Source organism: Gavialis gangeticus, unplaced genomic scaffold (assembly GCF_001723915.1).
Source record: "Gavialis gangeticus isolate Ggan-Ray unplaced genomic scaffold, GavGan_comp1, whole genome shotgun sequence".
Lineage (NCBI taxonomy): Eukaryota > Metazoa > Chordata > Crocodylia > Gavialidae > Gavialis > Gavialis gangeticus.
The window spans coordinates 12,311,472-12,330,531 of record NW_017729029.1 but is presented as its reverse complement, the minus strand read 5'-3'; the positions used below and the strand labels follow the sequence as shown (position 1 = coordinate 12,330,531).

Sequence of the window (19,060 nt, the reverse complement as noted above, 5' to 3'; positions counted from 1 at the left end):
AATGGACAAATTCAGCGCTCACAAGACTTGCTGTTTGGCATAAATCCCCAGCCCCTGGAGTCATGTGGTCGCGTGCCTTCATGCGGAAGGGGAAGGGAGTTACTGGCCTTGATTGATACCGAGGAAAGCTGACAAAGACCACAGAGAAATGCTGAAAACCCAACAAAAAGGCTTTTTTCTCCTAGGATTTTTACTTAAAACTTCAGGATTTATAAATTAACCTCAGGATTCGTGGTGCCGCACTCCTGAGGTTTGAGCGCGGGGAGCTGGGAGTACGGGCAAGCTAGGACGGCAGTCACCGCCGCCACTTGGGGCGATGCGTTGCTCCCCAGTACTGAGCATCTACAATATTAGGCATGAGTTGACCCTCCTGCTGCCCTCTTTTGAGGTGGTGCGTAGGCCCTCGGGGTGGGTCTGCGTACGAGGAGGGAACCTCGTACCCCACGAGAACGAAGGGCGGCAGGGCGCAGGGTAACGCTTTCCCCTGCCGCCTCTGTGCAGGGGGTAACAAGAGGGCTCTGGGTTTAGCTGCAAGACAGACGTCATTAGTTGCATTACAGTCTGAAGTCGTGCAGACGGCCGGGTGAATTCACACCTTATTGACGAACCCGTGTAGCTACAGATCCATGTACAGCACAACCTTGCACGGGCAGATCGCTTCATCAGATACCATGGTCCTAGGGTTTATTGCTTCTGTTTGCTGCTCCCAGACTGCCCCCCTTTCTGCTTTGGTGTTCAAATTTTGCACTCTTTTACACACCGCTCTGTGCACGGCCTTTCGCAGCATTGGGGGAAGTGAGCTTCAGCTCACAAAGCTGGTGTTGTATATGGATATCTGTATTATCTACATGGATCTATAAATATATAGATATCTATCGATCAATAGACTCGTGAGCACTACCTATCTATCTAGATAGATATCTAGATAGATATATACACACACTATAAATTAGCTGAAATTATATATATATATAAAAAATAGATACACAAATATAGAGATATATGTGTGTTATATAGATGTAACACAGATATATCTATAGATCTCTCTGTATATATGTGGCTATATGGATCTATACATACTTATACATCTAGTGATCTACTTTGCTTAGCCTCGAAAGTGCAAATCTGCCCTGCCTTTTACTCAGCTGTGCAAGGTCGGTGACTACCGACCGTGCTGGTGCAACAGGACAGTGACCCGTTTGTGATTCCAGTGGTAGAAATGTGCAGAAAGCTACTCTGCTGCATCGTACCCTCGTGGCAGGGCACGGCAGCTGCTCACCGCTCCGTATCGGAGACGCGAGCTCCACAGACGCGCGTTTGTCTCAGCCTCCAATCCTGGGCCCCGCTACCGCAGAAATGATGCTCGGTGCCCAGGCTACGCGGCCGGACATCAGCCCGCCCAGGCGCCCCTTGAGAGGTGCTGGAGCAGGCAGGAGGGGTGTCTGGGCTGTGGTGTGCGCAGCACAGCTCCGTCTGCCCCAGCCCCCATGCAGCCGGGAGCAACATCTGCAGGCCAGCTGCGTGCTGCGCTGCACGGGACGGGGGGTAGGGCACAGCCAGCCCCTCTTTCCCGGGGAGGCTGGGACACACTTCCCTGCCCTCCCAGGGTCCAGGCCCCAGTCCACGACTGGTTGCTCCACAAACATTCAGTGCTAATAATAAATACTATGGCTTCCTCTCTTCTTTTGCATCACTGGCTCCTAACATTAAAAATATCCTATTCAGGTTAAAAATCGGCAGGAGGAACTTGGCGTCTCACTGCGGCTTGGACACGTATCCCGCTACCGTCGGGATCTCGTGGTCCTTCTCCCTTTTGGGATCCACCATGTGGCTGTATCGTTCTCCTCGGTGCGATTCCAGGTAAGGACCCCAGTTTGGAGCTGGCCGCAGGCAGGTTGCGATGCGCTGGAAAGCAAAGCGACACCAAATGGAGTGACCGCTGCCTTAGATGCAGGTTGTGCATTTCCCTGCTCCTCAAAAGGCTGGGTTTTATTTTTAGCTCCCTGTTGAACAGTGGGGAAAAGTATAATGACCGCCCGTCCCATCCCCTGTCCCAAACTCAGAGGTCTGAATCTATACGAGCTATGGATTTGGATCTGAGTCATAAGCACCCGTGATGGTCCCTTTCATTTGCACGCCGCAGTACTATACTAAATCGCATCCCGGGGGGGCTGCAAAGAGGATGGAGCTGGGCTGGTCTCAGTGGGGGCAGATGACAGGACAAGGAGCAATGGGCTCAGGCTGCAGCAAGGGAAGTTGAGGTTGGATATTAGGACAAACTCTCATGAGGAGGGTAGTAAAGCACTGGTATAAACTACCCAGAGAGGTGGTGCAGTCTCCATCCTTGGAAGTGTTTAAGCCCCAGGTAGACAAAGCCCTGGCTGGGATGATGTAGTTGGAGCTGGTCCTGCTTGGAGCAGGGGTTGCACTAGATGTGCCCTCCTGAGCTCCCTTCAACCCTCATTTTCTATAATTTTATTATCCAAAATTAAATGAGCCAGCCAAGATACCAAAGCGGCACCTAGCCTGGCGGACACTGTCCGTGTGACAGGCCAGAGCCCCACGCGGAGCCCTGGGGAGAGAGAACAGATCAGGCCGTAGCCACACGCACCAGTTCGCAGCAGTGGGACGCGGCCCGGACAATGACTGACCGCAGACAGAACAACCGAGGCTCCTGCTTTCTCAGCCCCCTCTCCCCTTACCTGCCACAGGTTTCCTCTAGCTCTCGCGACTTTGACGACTGCAAAAATGGGAATCCAGATGATGCAGAAGGCGATCAAGCACCAGCCCACAGCGTTCCCCCAGGCAGGATACTTCACCGTGCCGTACGTGGGAGCTGAGAACGTGACCACCGACCAGACCAGAATGGCCTGCAAATAAAGAGGACACGGGGAAAGAAATGAGTTTGCAAGCTGGGGCTGATCTCTGCGGACTCCTTCCCCTGCCACTCCCACACACTTCTCATTTGCTTTTTGCCACGAGCCTCTGGCTTGCTTTTCAGAGTTTTCTTCCCCAAATATAGTCAGGTAATACAGATCATCATGCTGCTACTAGCCTGCAAGCATGCATGGACACACATGCCAACACGCGGTGCGATTTTTCATCGCTATGTTGCTAGAGCAGCTCTAGCAACGACCCCACGTCCAATGCATGCACGCACATGCAGAGGCTGGACAAGGGCAACTCAATACCTCCAACTATGCATACTACTTGTCCAATATCTACAGGAGACGGGGAAAGGACGGAGGAGCTGAGATCAGGAGTTCCTGCACACGTCAGGCATTTATATTAAGCATTTCCTTCATGGTTGCCTAGAGAGATTAGACAGAGGGTGCCTGCCGGAAAGTGATGCACAGCAGGCTTTTTAAAAGAAAAAACCACCGTGTGCGCATTAAAGATGAGATCCACGCGACAGGGCAGAGAGGGAATGGCGGCAGGACGGGACGCCCAAGGAATGGGGTCTCCGACCGCAGCGGAGGTCGCCCCAGGTCACAGGCCAGGAGAACCGCAGCAGAGAAGCAAAACTAAGTTCACGCGTGGAAGAGCGGATGGAAACAGATCGGAGAGTATTGATGGGGGCTTTGCTACGCAGGCTTCCTTTTGGGACGATGGGGTAGACAGCAGGCTCGAGTCTGGATGGGATTTCCCACGACCGCCGCAGCCCCACGTGGCCTTCAAACAGCCTCACCGGGCCCAGGACCCAGCCCCGAAGCGGGGGTGACACTCACAGACAAGAGGAGCGGCGTGACGACGAACCAGCACGCTCGCCACCACAGCCAGAAGAGGAAGCTCTTCTTCCCGATCATCATTTCCACGTCTTGAATGAATCTGTTCCCTCCTGCAGAAAGGTGACCAAACGGCACGCCGTGAGACAGACGGCTATCCCTCGGGGTTCGCCGTATGCAGAAGGCGTGGGAAGGGGAAGGGAGGGCGTCCTTTTCCTTTTTACCCATTTGGATATTGCGAGATGTTTTCCCATAGGCGTAGTTTGGAAATGCCTGTGATAGGACGGGCCGGCTAGCACAGTCCTCGCTCGGCTTCCCCGGGGAGGTCGCTTACCGTAAATCCAGACGATGCCGATTATTTCCAGGACAGCCGCGATCAGGATCCCCCAGCCGGCACAGTAGTGATCCACTAGGTTAACCCAGTAGATTCCAGCCTGCAATGCAGACAGGAAGAGGTCACATCTCACCTCCTCCTGGTAACCTTTTCTATGGAAATAAAAGGATCTTGGCTGCTACGTGCTAGCGGAGCGCAGGTTTCTATTGACAATCGCTGCTTCTCTTGCCCAGACACCTTGGTCCATATCTGGGGAGCGCGCAGGGCCCAGGGGGCTGGTCTCCCCCCCCGCACAGGGAAGCATCTGCAGTCCCCATGCAGAGAACCTGGGCATTTCTTTCCCCAAATACTGCCCTGTTCTGCAGTGGTTGGCATACCCCCTTCTGCCCAAATCCTGGGCACTGAATGAGCTTGCTATGCTGCTGGCTGCAATCACCACCAGCTCACAGCAACCTGCACCCCGCAGGGGTTTGGGCACCAGCTTTTGTGGCTCCGGCCCAGGCAGCATCAGCTGCAGGCCACTCGCATCCTATGACGTACACCTGGGCCGAGGAAAAAAAGGGACAAGAGACCCACCTGACCCTCATGTGGACGACCATGAATTGAATGGCTGGCGTCAAATAGTGTGATATAGCAGTAGCAGTTAAAATCATATAATCATAGACAAGGGAGGCTGAAGGGAGCTCAGGAGGTCACATCTAGTCCAACCTCCTGCTCAAAAAAGGATCGGCCTCAGCTACAGCATCCCAGCCAAGGGTTTGTCCAGCCGGGCATTAAACACCCCCAAGGATGGAGACTGCACCGCCTGTTCCCGTGCTCGTGAGAGGGTTTTTCCTAATGTCCAACCTAAACCTCCCTTGGCAAAGGAGACAATATGACACCGTAACATGTTCATTAGGGCTATTGCTTTTTGTGGCAGCAACACTCTCATTGCAATGACACGTATAAACCCATGGTTTCAGATGAGGCCATCGCAGTCCGTCTTCAAAAAAAAACCCCACTTAAATGTATTTAAGGAACTGAAAAATTATAACAAATATCTTTTTAGGGGACAGCCAAACTAGCTACAGAAGCCTTTCAGCTCTGTATTTTTCATGCCTGGAATATAAGTGTTCGAAAAAGCCGTCCCGTTGGGTAATCAATTCTGAACAAGACGATGCAGTCAATAGCCGCTTGCTATCCCTATGGTGCTGCACGTAGGTGCCCGCGTGTTCAAGGCTGCACAAATTAATTGTCACACTGGGAAAGTGTTTATATGGTCGAGTACAAACTATCCCGTCGGTTGAGGCACCATGAAGCCTAACGCGGAGAAAGGGTCGGTGCTGTACCTGAGTGACGCAGATGAGGCCAAGAAGAAAAAGGATTATGCAAACTCCCAGGGTTATAGGAATTCGCAGCTTCTTCATCACCTTGGGACATACATCTTGTATGGTTGTGGTAAGTGTTTCTGCAGGCGAAGAGAGAATTGTATGGGTTGGACAAAATGCAATTAGCATTCACAAGGAAGCATTTCTTTATTTTAACTCCTACTCACCTATCGTAGCAAACTGAGAGTCGAGACCCAAGAGCAAAAGCATGAAGAAAAACAAGAAGGACCATAGGGGAGCAATTGGTAGCTGGGACAGAGCCTCTGGATAGGCAACAAATGCCAAATCGAACCCTGAAAGGAAGGAGAGCAAGATGCATAATTAGTCTAAGATGTTTAATGCAAAGACAACTCACTTATTATCCCCGCTTACATAAAGGGAAATTGCACCAGATCTTGGTGAAAACACATGGGTACGGGCTGCACCCTGTAAAGAGTGCACACTGATGCCAATGAAAGCTTTGCTGTTGACCACAGCTAGAGCAGGAGGTGGTCTGGCTTCAGGCTATTTGTGCAGATTAATTAGCCCTGGCTGAACCGGGTCGCTCCGAGTGGGGAAGACTTACAGCTCATTCCTCTTTTTATTGCACCAGTAGCAAGGCCCCCATTGACTTCAGTGGACACCTGGCCAGGCCCCCTGGTCCATTAGTAATCTCTCTCCCCCAAAGACCCAAGAACTTGCTCTGTAACGTCGTCTGCTACAACATCAATGCGCTCAGCACGTTTCATTTCTTCCCATCACACCTGGAGAGGTCAATCCTTAGGGCAGATGCTTAAGGAGAAAGAAGCCAAACAGCCACCCCATCCTTCAAGAGATTAGGGGTGAAATCACGTCGATTTGACTGCCATCTCCTCCTCTTCTGAGAGCTTCAGTGGGCCTTGTGCCCTGGCCAGCTTTCGGGGCTCGATTTCCCCTATAACTTGGCAGACTGACTGATTTCAGCAGAATCAGCATCAAACTTTTCTTTACATTTGACAAATCTCCCTTTCTAGCACCCTATTTGTCATTCTCTCTCTTCCTGTCGAGATGCATTTGTTAGATGGCGGGGGCCTTGCAGAAGCAGCTAAGAAGCACAAAAACTGGCAAGTGCACGCGAAACTCGTGCAGGAGCTTTTGCACATCTCTTGCGTGCCGAGCAGCATGAAGCCAATGTCAGAGGACCAGGACAGCATCCCGATCTCAATCCACCACGGGCTGGATGTGCTTGATCCTGCCACGCACTGGCTGCACCTGCCAGGACAAATCAGGTGTTAAAAACCAGAGAAAACCAGGTGAGGCTTTCCAACCTACCTGAGTCTACCACTTCCGAGACCGGTCTCTGCGCCCGGAAAGCCATGTGTCCCAAGATGGAGAATATTGCAAAGCCGGCAAACACGCTGGTGAGGCAGTTCGTAACGCAGACAAAAATGGCATCGGAATAGCAGTTGTTGTGAAATTTGTTGTAGGAGGACAGAGCGACCAGCCCGCCCCAAGCCACGGACAGGGAGTAGAAGATCTGAGTGGCTGCATCTTTCCACACCTAAAACACAAACAGCTCCACGTCAGTGACTGCATTATTTACCTGTAGCTACGTGTCCTACACCCTTCGCCTGCGAGGGAGCTGCAATGTTCACGTGTGAACCTTGGTTTGAGGGACCAAAGGCTTGAAGAATAGGCAAGCCAGCACCTCCCTGTGCTGATCTCCAGAAGCCCCCAGCCTGTGTTCATCCCGTCGCTAAGTCCTGAGGAAGGGGCACTTTTAAGACACGGGTCACCCATACAACTAGGGGCTGCTGCAAGTTTAGCATCATTTTAGATAAGGATTTGGGGAGGTGGGAGGGTTACAAGGAGCAAGCTGCTCTTGCGATGCCACAGAGCTGCTGCACCCTTCGAGGCGTTGCATGGACAGGTGGATCCCATGCTCGAAGGCGGCCGTGGGGCTCACCTCTGCCTCCATCAGCTTGGTGAAGTTGGACTGCTTCCCGATGTAGTACTCGATGCCGTCCATAGCCCCCTCCAGCGTGGCGCCTCTCACCAGCAGGATGATGAGGATGAGGTAGGGGAAGAGGGCTGTGAAGTAGACCACCTGCCAAAAGAAACATCAGGCGGCCGTCAGTTTGCAGAAGGGCACACACGTCTCTGCAGGATTTAGGTAAGTATTAATAACCTGCAGGTAGAAGTGGACCCTGTGTGTTCACACGGCGTGGTGTGTGCACACACGTGTTTGAGGGTGCGGGTGCATGTGCACGCATGGTTTCTTTGCAAGAGAGCAGGCAAGAAGTGAACCTGGATCTCTGATGTGGCAGGAAAAGCCCCTCACCCCGTGCCAATCAAGTTGGCCCTGGGGAAGAAAGAGGCTCGGGGGTGGATCTGGGGGCAGGGGGTGCACTGGTGCGTCTGTGCCCCACTTTGCAAAATCCTAGGTCTGCCCATGAAGAAGCTCGCGAGTTTGCATAAGCGGTAAGGCCCCACGTGGACAAGTGGGAGGTGAAGCCTGAGCACAGAGTGGCAGCCACATCCGACGTCGATCCTGCGCAGCACCCCACTCCCGGTGACGTCGGGGTCACCCCCACGCAGGCTCGTGCCTGCCGCACTCACCTTCCCCGAGGACTTGATGCCCTTGAAGAGCGCGGCTCCGACAATCATCCAGGACAGGAGGAGGCACAGGGCCAAGTACCAGACGATGTGGCCCGTCTCGTCCAGCCCGCTCGAGCGCTGAAGAGCCACTTTGCTGCAAGCACCAAACAGGGAGGTCAGCGTAAACGTGGGGGGAAGGCAGAGCTGCAGCTCTTAGCCCCGGGGCTCGGTGGTGGACAGCCCAAAGCCATGTCCGGAGAGGAGGAGGACGAGGAAGAAGGGTCTCCCTGGAGCTCCTGGGCCTCCACTGCCATTGGGGCATGGCTGGGACCATGGCACTGCAAAGGCGGAGGGTATTCCTTGCCGCTCTTTGCCTTTGGGTGCCCCCCTCCCTCCTCCAGGACTGCCTGGACTCTTTGCACTGCATCCATTTAGGAATCAGACCAGCAAAACCAAAGCAACTGATTGCAGTGGGACTGAGGCATGTGCTAATCACGGCCCTTAGTGCAGAAACGCTTCCCAGCCCCCTCTTCGCATGCAGCGCTCTCCTGATGGTTCCCGAGCACCGGGGTGGGCTCGGGGCAAGGGGAAAGCTGGTTTCTGTGATGTTGCCAAGAGAAACCACTGATTTTCCCTAACCCTAACCCTCCTCTGGGTCCAGGAGAGAGGTTATAGACACAAGCGTGCTGCTCTTTTACTGAGCAAAGCCGATTCAGGTTACCGGCTGAAGGGACAAGCTGAAAGCAGAGCAGCGGAGCCGGCCTGAGAGCAGGTGGAAGACAGCAGCTTGTGTTTTCCCCACATCTGCAATGAACCCTGCCCCTTCCTCCATCCATGGCCAACTCAAGCATCACTGTACAAGCAGAGCCAGGTTCCAGGTTCAAGCTAGCTTCTCTATGAAATGTCTATGAAATCTCTCCAGTGAAGCTGCAGCAATTGGTGCCGGCTGGGGATTTAGCTCATGGCTTTGGGAAAAGCAAGCGGGGTGAAAGTGGTGGCAGGGATGGCATGGGGAGTGATCTCGGTTTTGGGGCCCTAGGTGCCTTGGCAATGACAAATGCAGAGAAACCTATGAGGCTCGACCTCACAAGTGCACAATGCAATGGGATTCCCTGCTATGGGAATGGTGTTTTTGAGCTCGCGGCTCACCGAGCTGGCGCCCCTCATGCACAACAGCAAACCACAGCAGCTCCCACTGTGTACACCTGACTTGGACCCTAGTCCATGTAACCAGGTCCCTATTTGCAGCTGGGCTGATGGCACGGCGGAGCCTGCAATAAGGCTCTGCTTCCCCAGTCACAGCCACTCTGCTACCGTCCCTCTCCAGGTCAACCTAGGCCCTAAATCCTTACTGGCAGCATCGGCGCTCGCTCAGCCTTGCCCATGCAAGGTGCAACCCGATGCACACCCAGGCACAGCCGGTAGCTTCGCTCGTCACGTGGAAACCCTGTTGCACTCCACGCTGACTCGTACCCTAAAGTGTGTGGCGTGCACATGCAAGACCTGCAATTATAAATACCAGTGCATCCTGAATGGGGATTTGTAATTACAGATCTGTCAAAGGCAAGTGGACTGGCTGAATTTTTGGAACCTAGTAATTTGGGCTGAAGATGCTGGGGTGCCAAGTACTCTTTAGTTGCTGAACTGCTGGCTTTGAGAGGGAAAATCTCCCAGGATGCTATTTTTCATTCCTTTAGCACTTCCCTGTGATTGAGCTGGATGCAATGGATGTTTGTTTGGGGGTGGCCTGTGCTGCATAAACTAAAGCCATTTCTGAACGGGGGTACAACCTACGTGGAAGATACTTCCAAACACCAAATGACATGCGCTTGCTTGCGTGGTAAGAAGGTCGGCACACTTACTTCCAGTACTGCTCACTGGGAGGCTGCACTTTATTGTAGATAATGCTGCCGTTGAGACATGTCAGATTGTGGCTGGTGAGGAAGGAGGAGTTGACGTGAACGGTGGTGTTGCCTAAGGTAGCATTGCACGAATTCACTGGAGAAAGGGAGAGATCGTTAATACAGAAGAGGGGAAAAGGCTCTCAGCTTTTATGTTCACCTTGGGCATTTGTACACACCACGTTTTTTGCCCTTTCTTGTTTTGTGGAGTTATGGCTTTAATTTCTATTCCAGCTGCCATATCTAGAAAGAGCCCCAGACTGCCACTCTGAGACCTCGGTTTGATTCATTAATCAATAAAGTTTAAAAACTGCCTGTTTTATCTTAGAATGGCGCTCCCTTTGTCAAGAAGCCTGATGAAACCAGAGAGCAGTATTGTTGGTATTTACACACCAATTTAGAAACCTTTTCTTCTAGAGAAGAAGGACAGATGGGCAGAGAGGAGGGTTCACTGCAAGTTCCTAACACATCACAGGTTCACCATTCAAATTCGGCAAAGGTTTCCAGGTGGCCTTTTGGGGAACCCTCTGCCTACTGCTGTTTCTTCCACATGCTTGGGCTTTGCTGGGAAACTGCAGAGCATCGCCCACGATGACAAACCCGTACGTCGGCATCGGAGCACTGTACCTGTGCGATTCCTGCCGCACCTTGCATCCGCCCATTCAAAGCACTCCGACCAGGGGAGCACTTTTTGAAAAGAGGCAAATAAATAGTAGAGGGCATAGGCAATGATAACATTGTAGTAGATGGTCACGAAGGTTGAGATGAGGACCATCGTGATTCCCACACCTAGGAAAGAGAGAGGGGAAGTTTTGTCACAAGAACCAAGCGCGGTATAAAATAACATGGGTCGTCAATGCCCCTAAACTCCACGTGACTTTACTTTCCGCCCTGCATGCTCACGATCCTACCACTGCCCTACGGCTGGCACAGCGTCCATGCCCTGCAACTACCCTCTAGCGCAGTGTGTCCATTTGGGGACATCCAGTGAGCACCGTTTGCCTCAATGCACTCATCCCAGGTTTGAGCGATGCCCACATGTGCAGAGAGATGCTGGGGGCATTAGAAAGCGACTGGGTGAGTTTGAGGGTATTCTGGATCCACGTGCCCCTACACACATAACATTTGGTGCATCCATTTGCCTTTGGGTTAAATCCCTCCTGCTCTTCCTATCATGACAAATGTGGACTTTGCCTGCGTTTTTTCATGAGCGCGAAGCAGAAACGGACAAGGCAGTTGGGCGTAAAGTAAATCATTTGTATAAAAATCCCTTTGCTCTCTTCTAGCAGCAGAATGCTCTATTGTGTTGAAAATACACTTCCTTGTTCCAGCCTTAATCCATCTGAAGCCTCCCTAGTACACACAGGGCCAGTTATGCCTTTGGGTATGTCCCTCTGCACTGACGCAGGATGGATATAAACAAGGGCAGAATTTAGCCCACCTATCCCAGTCCCCCCTGCATGGAAACCCTGCATCTGGGAAGCATAAAAGTGTGGCTCTTTCCCCTATTGCAGGGGGCACAAACCCCACAAAACAGAAACCTATCCCCTCTTACTGCTGCAACAAAAGCCATCTGACCCAACGGCTCTGGTACACTAAGCTCCTGCACAGGGTCATGCATCAAACGCAGGGTTGGCACATCCTTTGCAAGTGATGGATTTAACGCCAAGCATGCCAAGAAACAGCAGCTAGGTTTTAGAGAAGCTCTAGAAAATGGCTGCTCGGCACTATAGCACGTGGCACCACGTGTGTAACTAGGGGTTCGTTACGTGTAACACACACTGAGCCCCCACGAAAGAGCGCGAGGCGTGTTATTTATGACACTAGCCCTTGCAAGGAAATCATTAATCCACTTCGGACCGTTAAGATCAACCAAAGAAAATCTATATGTTAAAATAAAACACCGACCTTGGAACATGGGTAATATTCTCCACACGGACACCGGCCCCAAACTGGCAAACTGCCCGAGGGAGCACTCCAGGAAAAATAAAGGCAAGCCAGCTAATGCCAGCATAAGCGTATAGGGGATTAGAAATGCACCTGGGGAAAAAAAAGGAAAGGGAAACCATTAGTATTCAGCTTCATCCCACCACTTTTCAGGTCTATGCACACATGCATTGGGCACCAGTGGAGCAGATGGGTTACAGGTGCCCTCTGCACGAGCCGCGAGTGTTTGCAGGGGAAAAAGGGATTCCCAATAGAGGTCTGACCCAACCCGCGCGAAATCAGTGCTAGCAATACACAGCTCAGCCCTTGCACAGAAGAAAGTTGCCACCAATTTACCAGGTCACTTCTTCCTATGTGGGGGGGGGTCTCATGAACAACAAGCCCTTGCACTGTGTAGTTCAAATACCAGAGTGAAACAGCCAAGATTTAAGTGCCGGTCTCCTTCAAGGCTGAAGAACTGGGCCTTTGGTACTTTGATCCAAAAGGGGAACCGATAGCATTTGTACATTTATACGACAGTTTTCAAATGATCCAGTTTCCCCACATGATTTATGCTTTCAATAATTGCTTAAGGGGATACTATAAAGCAGCGCCGCTGCATTTTAAAATAACAGCTTCACAGTGTCAAATATGAATGCCATTTCCATTTTAATTTAAATAATTTAAGTAAAATAAAGCGTGGGCCTTATTGCACTCACAAATGAGGTATTTAACTTCCAGATTACAGCCATTACATACATGAATAAATACAAGAGCACAACAGCATCCATAATTCTTGGCACGTTCAGTTTTCACACATACAAAGAAAAGCTGAGTTATCAAAATCTAGCCTCAGCTCCTCTTTTCATTTCCGTCAGTCCTATGCAAATGCATGGAGCCATAGAGACGGTAAGACCCAGATTCTCCTTTGCCTACTGACTCATCAAAGGCAATGGGACAAAGTCTCTTTATTGGATAATAAGGATAAAAATCTGCCCAACACATGTTGCTCTCAAGGGACAGAAAATACTTTCATTCTTCAAAATGTTTTCATTCTTCTTCAGCTTATGGCTTCTAATGTAATTGAAAAAAAAATTAACTGTTCCTTCTTTGAATTTCACAGTGATTTGAGCCGATGATGTTGGGACCACAATACGCAAATGCACGTCGGTGAGATCAAGTTGCATTTAATATGATTTGCTTGCATGTGGTCACACAGGTGTGAGGCCACGTGACACTATCTGATAGGCACGTGTGCAACAGCTCCCCTAATTTTCCTCTTCACCTGCAATGCCGTTCACAACCCAGTTCAACAGGATGCTTAGGCACACGCCTCACTTTAAACTCCCATTCATTCAGCTACACGGCTCGCCTATCTAAAGGCAGGCGTATATTTAATTGCCCTGCTGAATGGAAGCCAATGGCCTTGCAGGTCCCAATGAAAGGTCTTGCACCAACGCCCCTTCTTCCCCCCGGGGAAAGCGGACCCACGCATGACCAACAGGCCCAGCCTGCCTCCGCATTCAGCCATGAGATTCACCTGGGAGTTTCACAGTGGTCGGGGCTGGAAGGGACCTTAGAGATCGTTTCTCCAGGGCAGGCCAAGTGCACGGTGCTGTGCAAGACCTGCCGTGACACCCACACAATCGTAGCCCTGTGCTGAGTAAAAAGCAACTCTTTGTTCTTATTCACCATTCAGGACAAACTAGTTTTGTTCCTGATATGGGGGAGAAGGAGCATTAAAAAGGCCCTTCAAAATGAACAAACACAGGCTGGACCGACTGGCACAAACCCCTTCGCTCAGCCTGTTGCACTGCCACGAAAAAGCCTGGCGGGGTGGGAATAGATGCGGGTGAACTTTTTTGCATCGGACAGCAAGCCAAAAAAAACATGCCACGAGGAGCTTATTTCCATACCAACCATGCCAGAAAGTTATATCACTCATCCTGTGTCATGCCACAGCTATTTCTCCCCTTGTTCTTTCAAGACGCTCAGGACACCTGAGCTCACCTGCTCTCACATCACCGCCCTCCTGGCGTGAAGGAGGGCGCCTGGAAAGAAGCCCTCCCGCGCGCTTGCCAGGCCGAGGGGCGGCACAAGTAACACGCTGTTTGCTGGGGGGCCGAGGAGCAGTTGGGAAAGCCGGGCGCCGCGCTGGAAACCGGAAGATCCAGATGCTGGTCCTGGCGCTGCCCCAGCTCATTGAGCTGCTTACAGACATCACTCATTTTCCCCGGGATAATTACTGAGCTTAGCTTGTTCAGCTGAGCAAAACAAAGGTTGAGAGGGGATACCACTGCTCTGGATAAATACAGGATGGCAGCAAATGCCAGGGAGGGAGGAGAGCTGTTGAAGGCGGTGGATGATTTTGGCACAGGATTGGAAATGAAGGAGGTTTCTGACCCGCCTTGTGAAACGGCTGCCTTAGGGGAGCAGCGGATCCTCAACGCGGTTTTGGGTGAGCTGGATAAATGCATGCATATATCCACGCCTGGGACAGCAGGAAACTGGACTGACCGAGCCGGTGCAAACCCGGGGCCCTCGGCCAGCGCAAGCTCATGCTAGAGCGGCGACACTGTCCCAGGCACCCGCAGCCCCGTCCGCAGGCGACGCCCTACCTCCTCCGTTCTGGTACGTCAGGTAAGGGAAGCGCCACACGTTGCCCAGGCCCACGGCGTAGCCCACCATGGACAGCAGGTAGTCCGTCTTGCTGGACCAGTTGCCCCGCTCCGAGTTCTCATCTTCCGCGGCACCCTTCTCTGTCGCGCTGGACAGGGTGAAGTCCTTTGGGGGGGGGGAGAGAAACCAGGAGGGTGGTGAGACGTGCCCAGGATGCCATGGGTAGCAGCTGCCCACCCCCAGGAGCGCGCTCCCCCCGAGACGCCCCTGCCCCGATGTGCAGGTTGTCTGGCACACACCTGCCCAGGTGCGCGCTCCGTTCGGGACGCACCTGCCCAGGTGCGCGCTCCGTTCGGGACGCACCTGCCCAGGTGCACGCTCCGTTCGGGACGCACCTGCCCAGGTGCACGCTCCGTTCGGGACGCACCTGCCCAGGTGCGCAGCCCCGTAGGATGCACCTGCCCCAGGGTGCCCCATCTCCCTAAGATGCACCTCGCCCTGGCAGATGCTTGTCCTGTCCCTGCTCAGCATCCACCTGCCCGGGAGCGTGGCCCCTACCTCCTTGGTGCCGCAGCCCAGGCAGCTGCGCAGGTGAAGCCGCCCCATGCTCTGGCTCTGCTGGCCCGGCTCCCTGCACCGCGTCTCCCGGGCCAGGCCTTTATCCTGCCGCCCCGCCCGCATCCGGGGCTGGGCCAGGTGGAGCCGAGAGTCCCGGGCCCCTCCCCACCACGCACCTGGGAATCCCCCCCGCCGTGCCCAGCCCGCCTGCCTGGCTTCTCCCCACCCCACCCCTGGCTCTTCCTCCCCTCTTCTCAAAGGAGGGGCAGAAGGGACCTCTGGGGGTGTCAGGACAGTCCTCCATGTGCATCCACGCACCCCTGCCCCGCGTCCACCTGCTGCAATATGCTGGAGACATCCCAGGAAGAGGCTGCAGAGGAAGGCAAAGTCCCCCAGCCTGTGCCCATCTGACCGGGGCTTGGGGAATCCTCCTGGCCAGATCCGGTGATCAGTTTGATCCTGAGCAAAGAGGCAAGACCCTCTAGCCTCCCACACCCGACGCCTCTCCCCTAAACTTATAGAGCAGCAAGGGGATTCAAGCTCAAGGAGATCTGATGCCAACAGTCCCTTTGCAAAACCCTCAAGCCCCATCTGCGAAACCCCACCGCCACAGCCCGAGCGGGCAGCAAGGATGGAGACAGACCGGCCGAGGAAGCAAAACCAGCTCCAGGACAGGGAAAAGCTCCTTGAAAAGAGCCTGATCAGAGTGAGTTGCACACACGGGCAAGAGGCTGGCAACTGGCCAAAGCTTTAAAAAAAAAATCAGCCGAGCTCTTTGCCATTTCCCCCTTGCAATTTGCATGCTCCGAACCCTGAACTGAACTCCAAGCCGGGGCCTGGTTCACGGGGCAGCAACCACGTATGCTCATGAATCACCCCAAATTTCCCCCGGACTTGGTCCCCGGGTTTGTTTGAACTGTGCCTGAACTTCATGAGATCTTCCGGCACACCTGAGCCGAGCCTATCGCTTTGAAGTGACCCGCGAGACAAGCTGAGGGTACCTGGTTGCACAGCTCTGCTCGCTTGCTCTCCGCTGCCGTCCCTTGCAAGCGAGCTCGGTCGTCTTTGATCCGGGAGTGACTCCCAGCCCGGCTGTGGTTTTCTTGGAATTACAACCAGGGGTAAACATCCTGCAACCTCTCCCTAATTAAGGGCTGCTTTCATGTTTTGTGCGAGTTAAAGATACCTAAAGGCAGGGCTATATGTAACGCCCTGCACCTGGGAGGTATCCTGATATGTTCCTTTTCAATGCACATTCAGTATTAAAGGGGAAAAAAAGCAGGTCCTAATGAGAATAAAAGCCAGGGCTTATGCATGGAGAGACTCCAAGGAAAGCGAAGGAAAGAACCTAGCTACATACTAGGTGCCTGCAACCAGTGTGGCAATTACCTTCCTAATATCTTCATCTGCAAAGAGCCTCCAAGAAAAAAAGATGCACCATGGCTGGATTTGCCTCTATTATAGCATGAAGCATCCCTGGACTTGAGATTATCGTCTACTCCCCCGGGCCGGGCAGGAGCAGGCGATTGAAAACCAAGTGCTGAAAGACACGGGCTGCTTCTGTGCCTGGGGACACGGCTGAGTAGCAGGACCGTGCCCTGCTCCGCTGCGCCCACCCTGCTGCCTTGCAGCCAGAGGAGAGCGCACGCAGCTCGCGGACGGATCGAAGCAGAAAACCGCTACCGTTCGGAAGGAGACCGCAAAGAGAAGGGAATATAACTTATCCAACAGACCGTCACGAGAGCTGCCACCCATTAGTATCGCTTGAGAGCTAGAAGGCGTGCGGTGCAATGGGGGCAGAGACGCATCGGACATCATCTCCCACGGCAGAGATGAGGGCAGTTGCCAGGTATCCCTGTCTTTTTCTGATGAGCCTGAAACCATCCAGAAGCACCCAAATCTTCTGATCCAGTGAGGCCCAAATTTCTCTAGCTGCATTACGGCCTCCACAGCTGCATGGAGATTTCAGCTGCTCTCCTCCTTGCCTCAAGCACATAGCCTCTTGCTGACTGTCTGCCCTCCAGCAGCTTAGGGCTCCTCTTTCTCCTTTTTTTCCCCTTAGAGAGAAGGATCAAGGCCGCTGCTGACACCATGTAGTGCGAGGGAGGCAGAGATGCACAGGACAACATCTGCAGGGTGACACCACCATGCTCACAGCATCCAAATGCCTGCACCACCATGGTTGTACCATCCAAATGCCCGCACCACCATGCTCGTAGCATCCAAATGCCTGCACCACCATGCTCGTAGCATCCAAATGCCTGCACCAGCATCCTTGTAGCATCCAAATGCCTGCACCACCATGCTCGTAGCATCCAAATGCCTGCACCAGCATCCTTGTAGCATCCAAATGCCTGCACCACCATGCGCGTAGCATCCAAATGCCTGCATCCTAGGTCAGGGACGTACATCGAGGACTGCCAGGCACCCAGGATATTGGTCTTCTTTATGATGTGAGTGAATGCTGTTGGTCCCCATCAGCTGGTTTAGGGAAACTTCCCCTCTTGATTTAGATGCTCCAAGTAATACTGTTCACTAGTCCCCTTGGCAATCCCTTCTGATGGCTCCACATGGTTAAGACCTGCCTCTCTCGTGGTGCCCTAGCTGGTAGAGTCCCAGCCCCTTGTGAACAGCAACGACCAAAACCACAGTAAATATTCATCTCTTCCTTTCACAGCTGGGAACATAAAGCACACGTGAAGGGGCAGGTTTTAAGGGTACGTCGGTGAGGACAGGCCCCTGCTGAGTTTTTCTAACCCAGTTGGAGCACTTCTGAACATGCCTCTAGACCCCTGTTTGCATCTGCAGTCTCCTAAAGACCTTTAAAAACCTAGCCCTAAGGCACTAGGGTTATTTAAGCTGAAAAAAACACTGATTTGAAAACCATCCGCATAAATCCCTGAAGGGGGATGACAAAGAGGATGGAGATGGGCTTTTCTCTGTGGCCAAAAGGGACAGGACTAGGAGCAATGGCCCCAAGCTGCAGCAGGGGAGATTGAGGCTGGAGATGAGGAACTTTCTGGCTACGAGGGCGGTCAAGCTACGGAGAAGCGGTGGGCTCTCCATCTCTGGGAGTGCTCGTAAATGGGATGCTGCGCCCAGCGGGGGAAACGAACCTCTGGGCCCCAGCTGTGAGCACTTTGGGCAGAGCTGACTGGAGAGACCAGCTAACCCAGGGCTTCCCATGTAACGAGCACATGGAGAGAGCGATAGGGCCAGCCGGGGCACAGCCCAGGATCATTGCACAACTCCCAACACGTCTGTCATGAAAACAATGAGCTGTCACAGCAGGGCCAAATCCTCGTAAAGCAGCAGCTCAAAATAAAGAGCCGTGAGAGCGAGAAGTGGGTATAAGAAACCACTTCGACCCATCTCGGGTCTGCTCAGGTGAAGCAGGGAAGCGAGATCGGGAATGGACCTGGGCTCCCATTGCGGTGTCCCCTCCAGGATCACCTGCTTGCAAGCTAGCGCCCAGGGCGGTCTGGAAGGTGCATAACCGCCCTCTCTTCCCCTCCCCTTCCAGCACGTCTGTGGCCTTCCTCCCCCATCGCCACCTTGATTTCTCATGTTTCAGGGCCGCTCAGAAAAAGCTATTTCCACACAGCAGAAAATTCCAAACTTCTGCAATTTGTTTGCATCCCGAGCGGGGAAAGAGTCGGCGTTTGCAAACGAGGTCGCAATTCCACTGAAGCCTCATTCAGAAACTTTGCAAAGAGCTTCCAGAAACCTAATCAGCCACTGTCAAAAAATCATCAGTGTTGTCATGGCTCCATAGAGCTGGGAGAGGATCTGGGCCCCCGGGCACGGTCGCTCTGTGGGTACGTAGTCGCACACGAGATTAACCAAGTGTTGCACGTGCAGAACCATTTCATTCTGAAGTTTCATAGTTTCATAGTTTCTAGGGTCGGAAGGGACCTGAGCAGATCATCTAGTCCGACCCCTGCCATGGCAGGAAAGAGTACTGGGGTCAAACGACCCCAGTAAGGTGGTCATCCAACCTCCTCTTAAAACCCCCAGTGTGGGATCCTGCACCACCTCACATGGAAGCTGGTTCCAGACCCTAGCCGCCCTGAC

General features: G+C 52.9%; 1 protein-coding gene across 1 annotated transcript; it reads right to left on the bottom strand.

Annotated features, from left to right (window-relative positions):
- Positions 1 to 1,037: 1,037 nt before the first annotated feature.
- SLC6A14 (solute carrier family 6 member 14) lies at positions 1,038 to 15,052 on the bottom strand. The gene is made up of 14 exons (XM_019521277.1): positions 14,987 to 15,052; positions 14,428 to 14,593; positions 11,792 to 11,923; positions 10,511 to 10,672; positions 9,845 to 9,980; positions 8,004 to 8,136; positions 7,351 to 7,491; positions 6,717 to 6,945; positions 5,594 to 5,719; positions 5,388 to 5,506; positions 4,060 to 4,159; positions 3,729 to 3,838; positions 2,703 to 2,870; positions 1,038 to 1,905 (listed from the first exon to the last, which is right to left on the bottom strand). The coding sequence occupies exons 1-14, from the start codon at positions 15,032 to 15,034 to the stop codon at positions 1,756 to 1,758; spliced, it is 1,920 nt and encodes a 639-aa protein (XP_019376822.1). The 5' UTR covers positions 15,035 to 15,052; the 3' UTR covers positions 1,038 to 1,755.
- Positions 15,053 to 19,060: the final 4,008 nt, after the last annotated feature.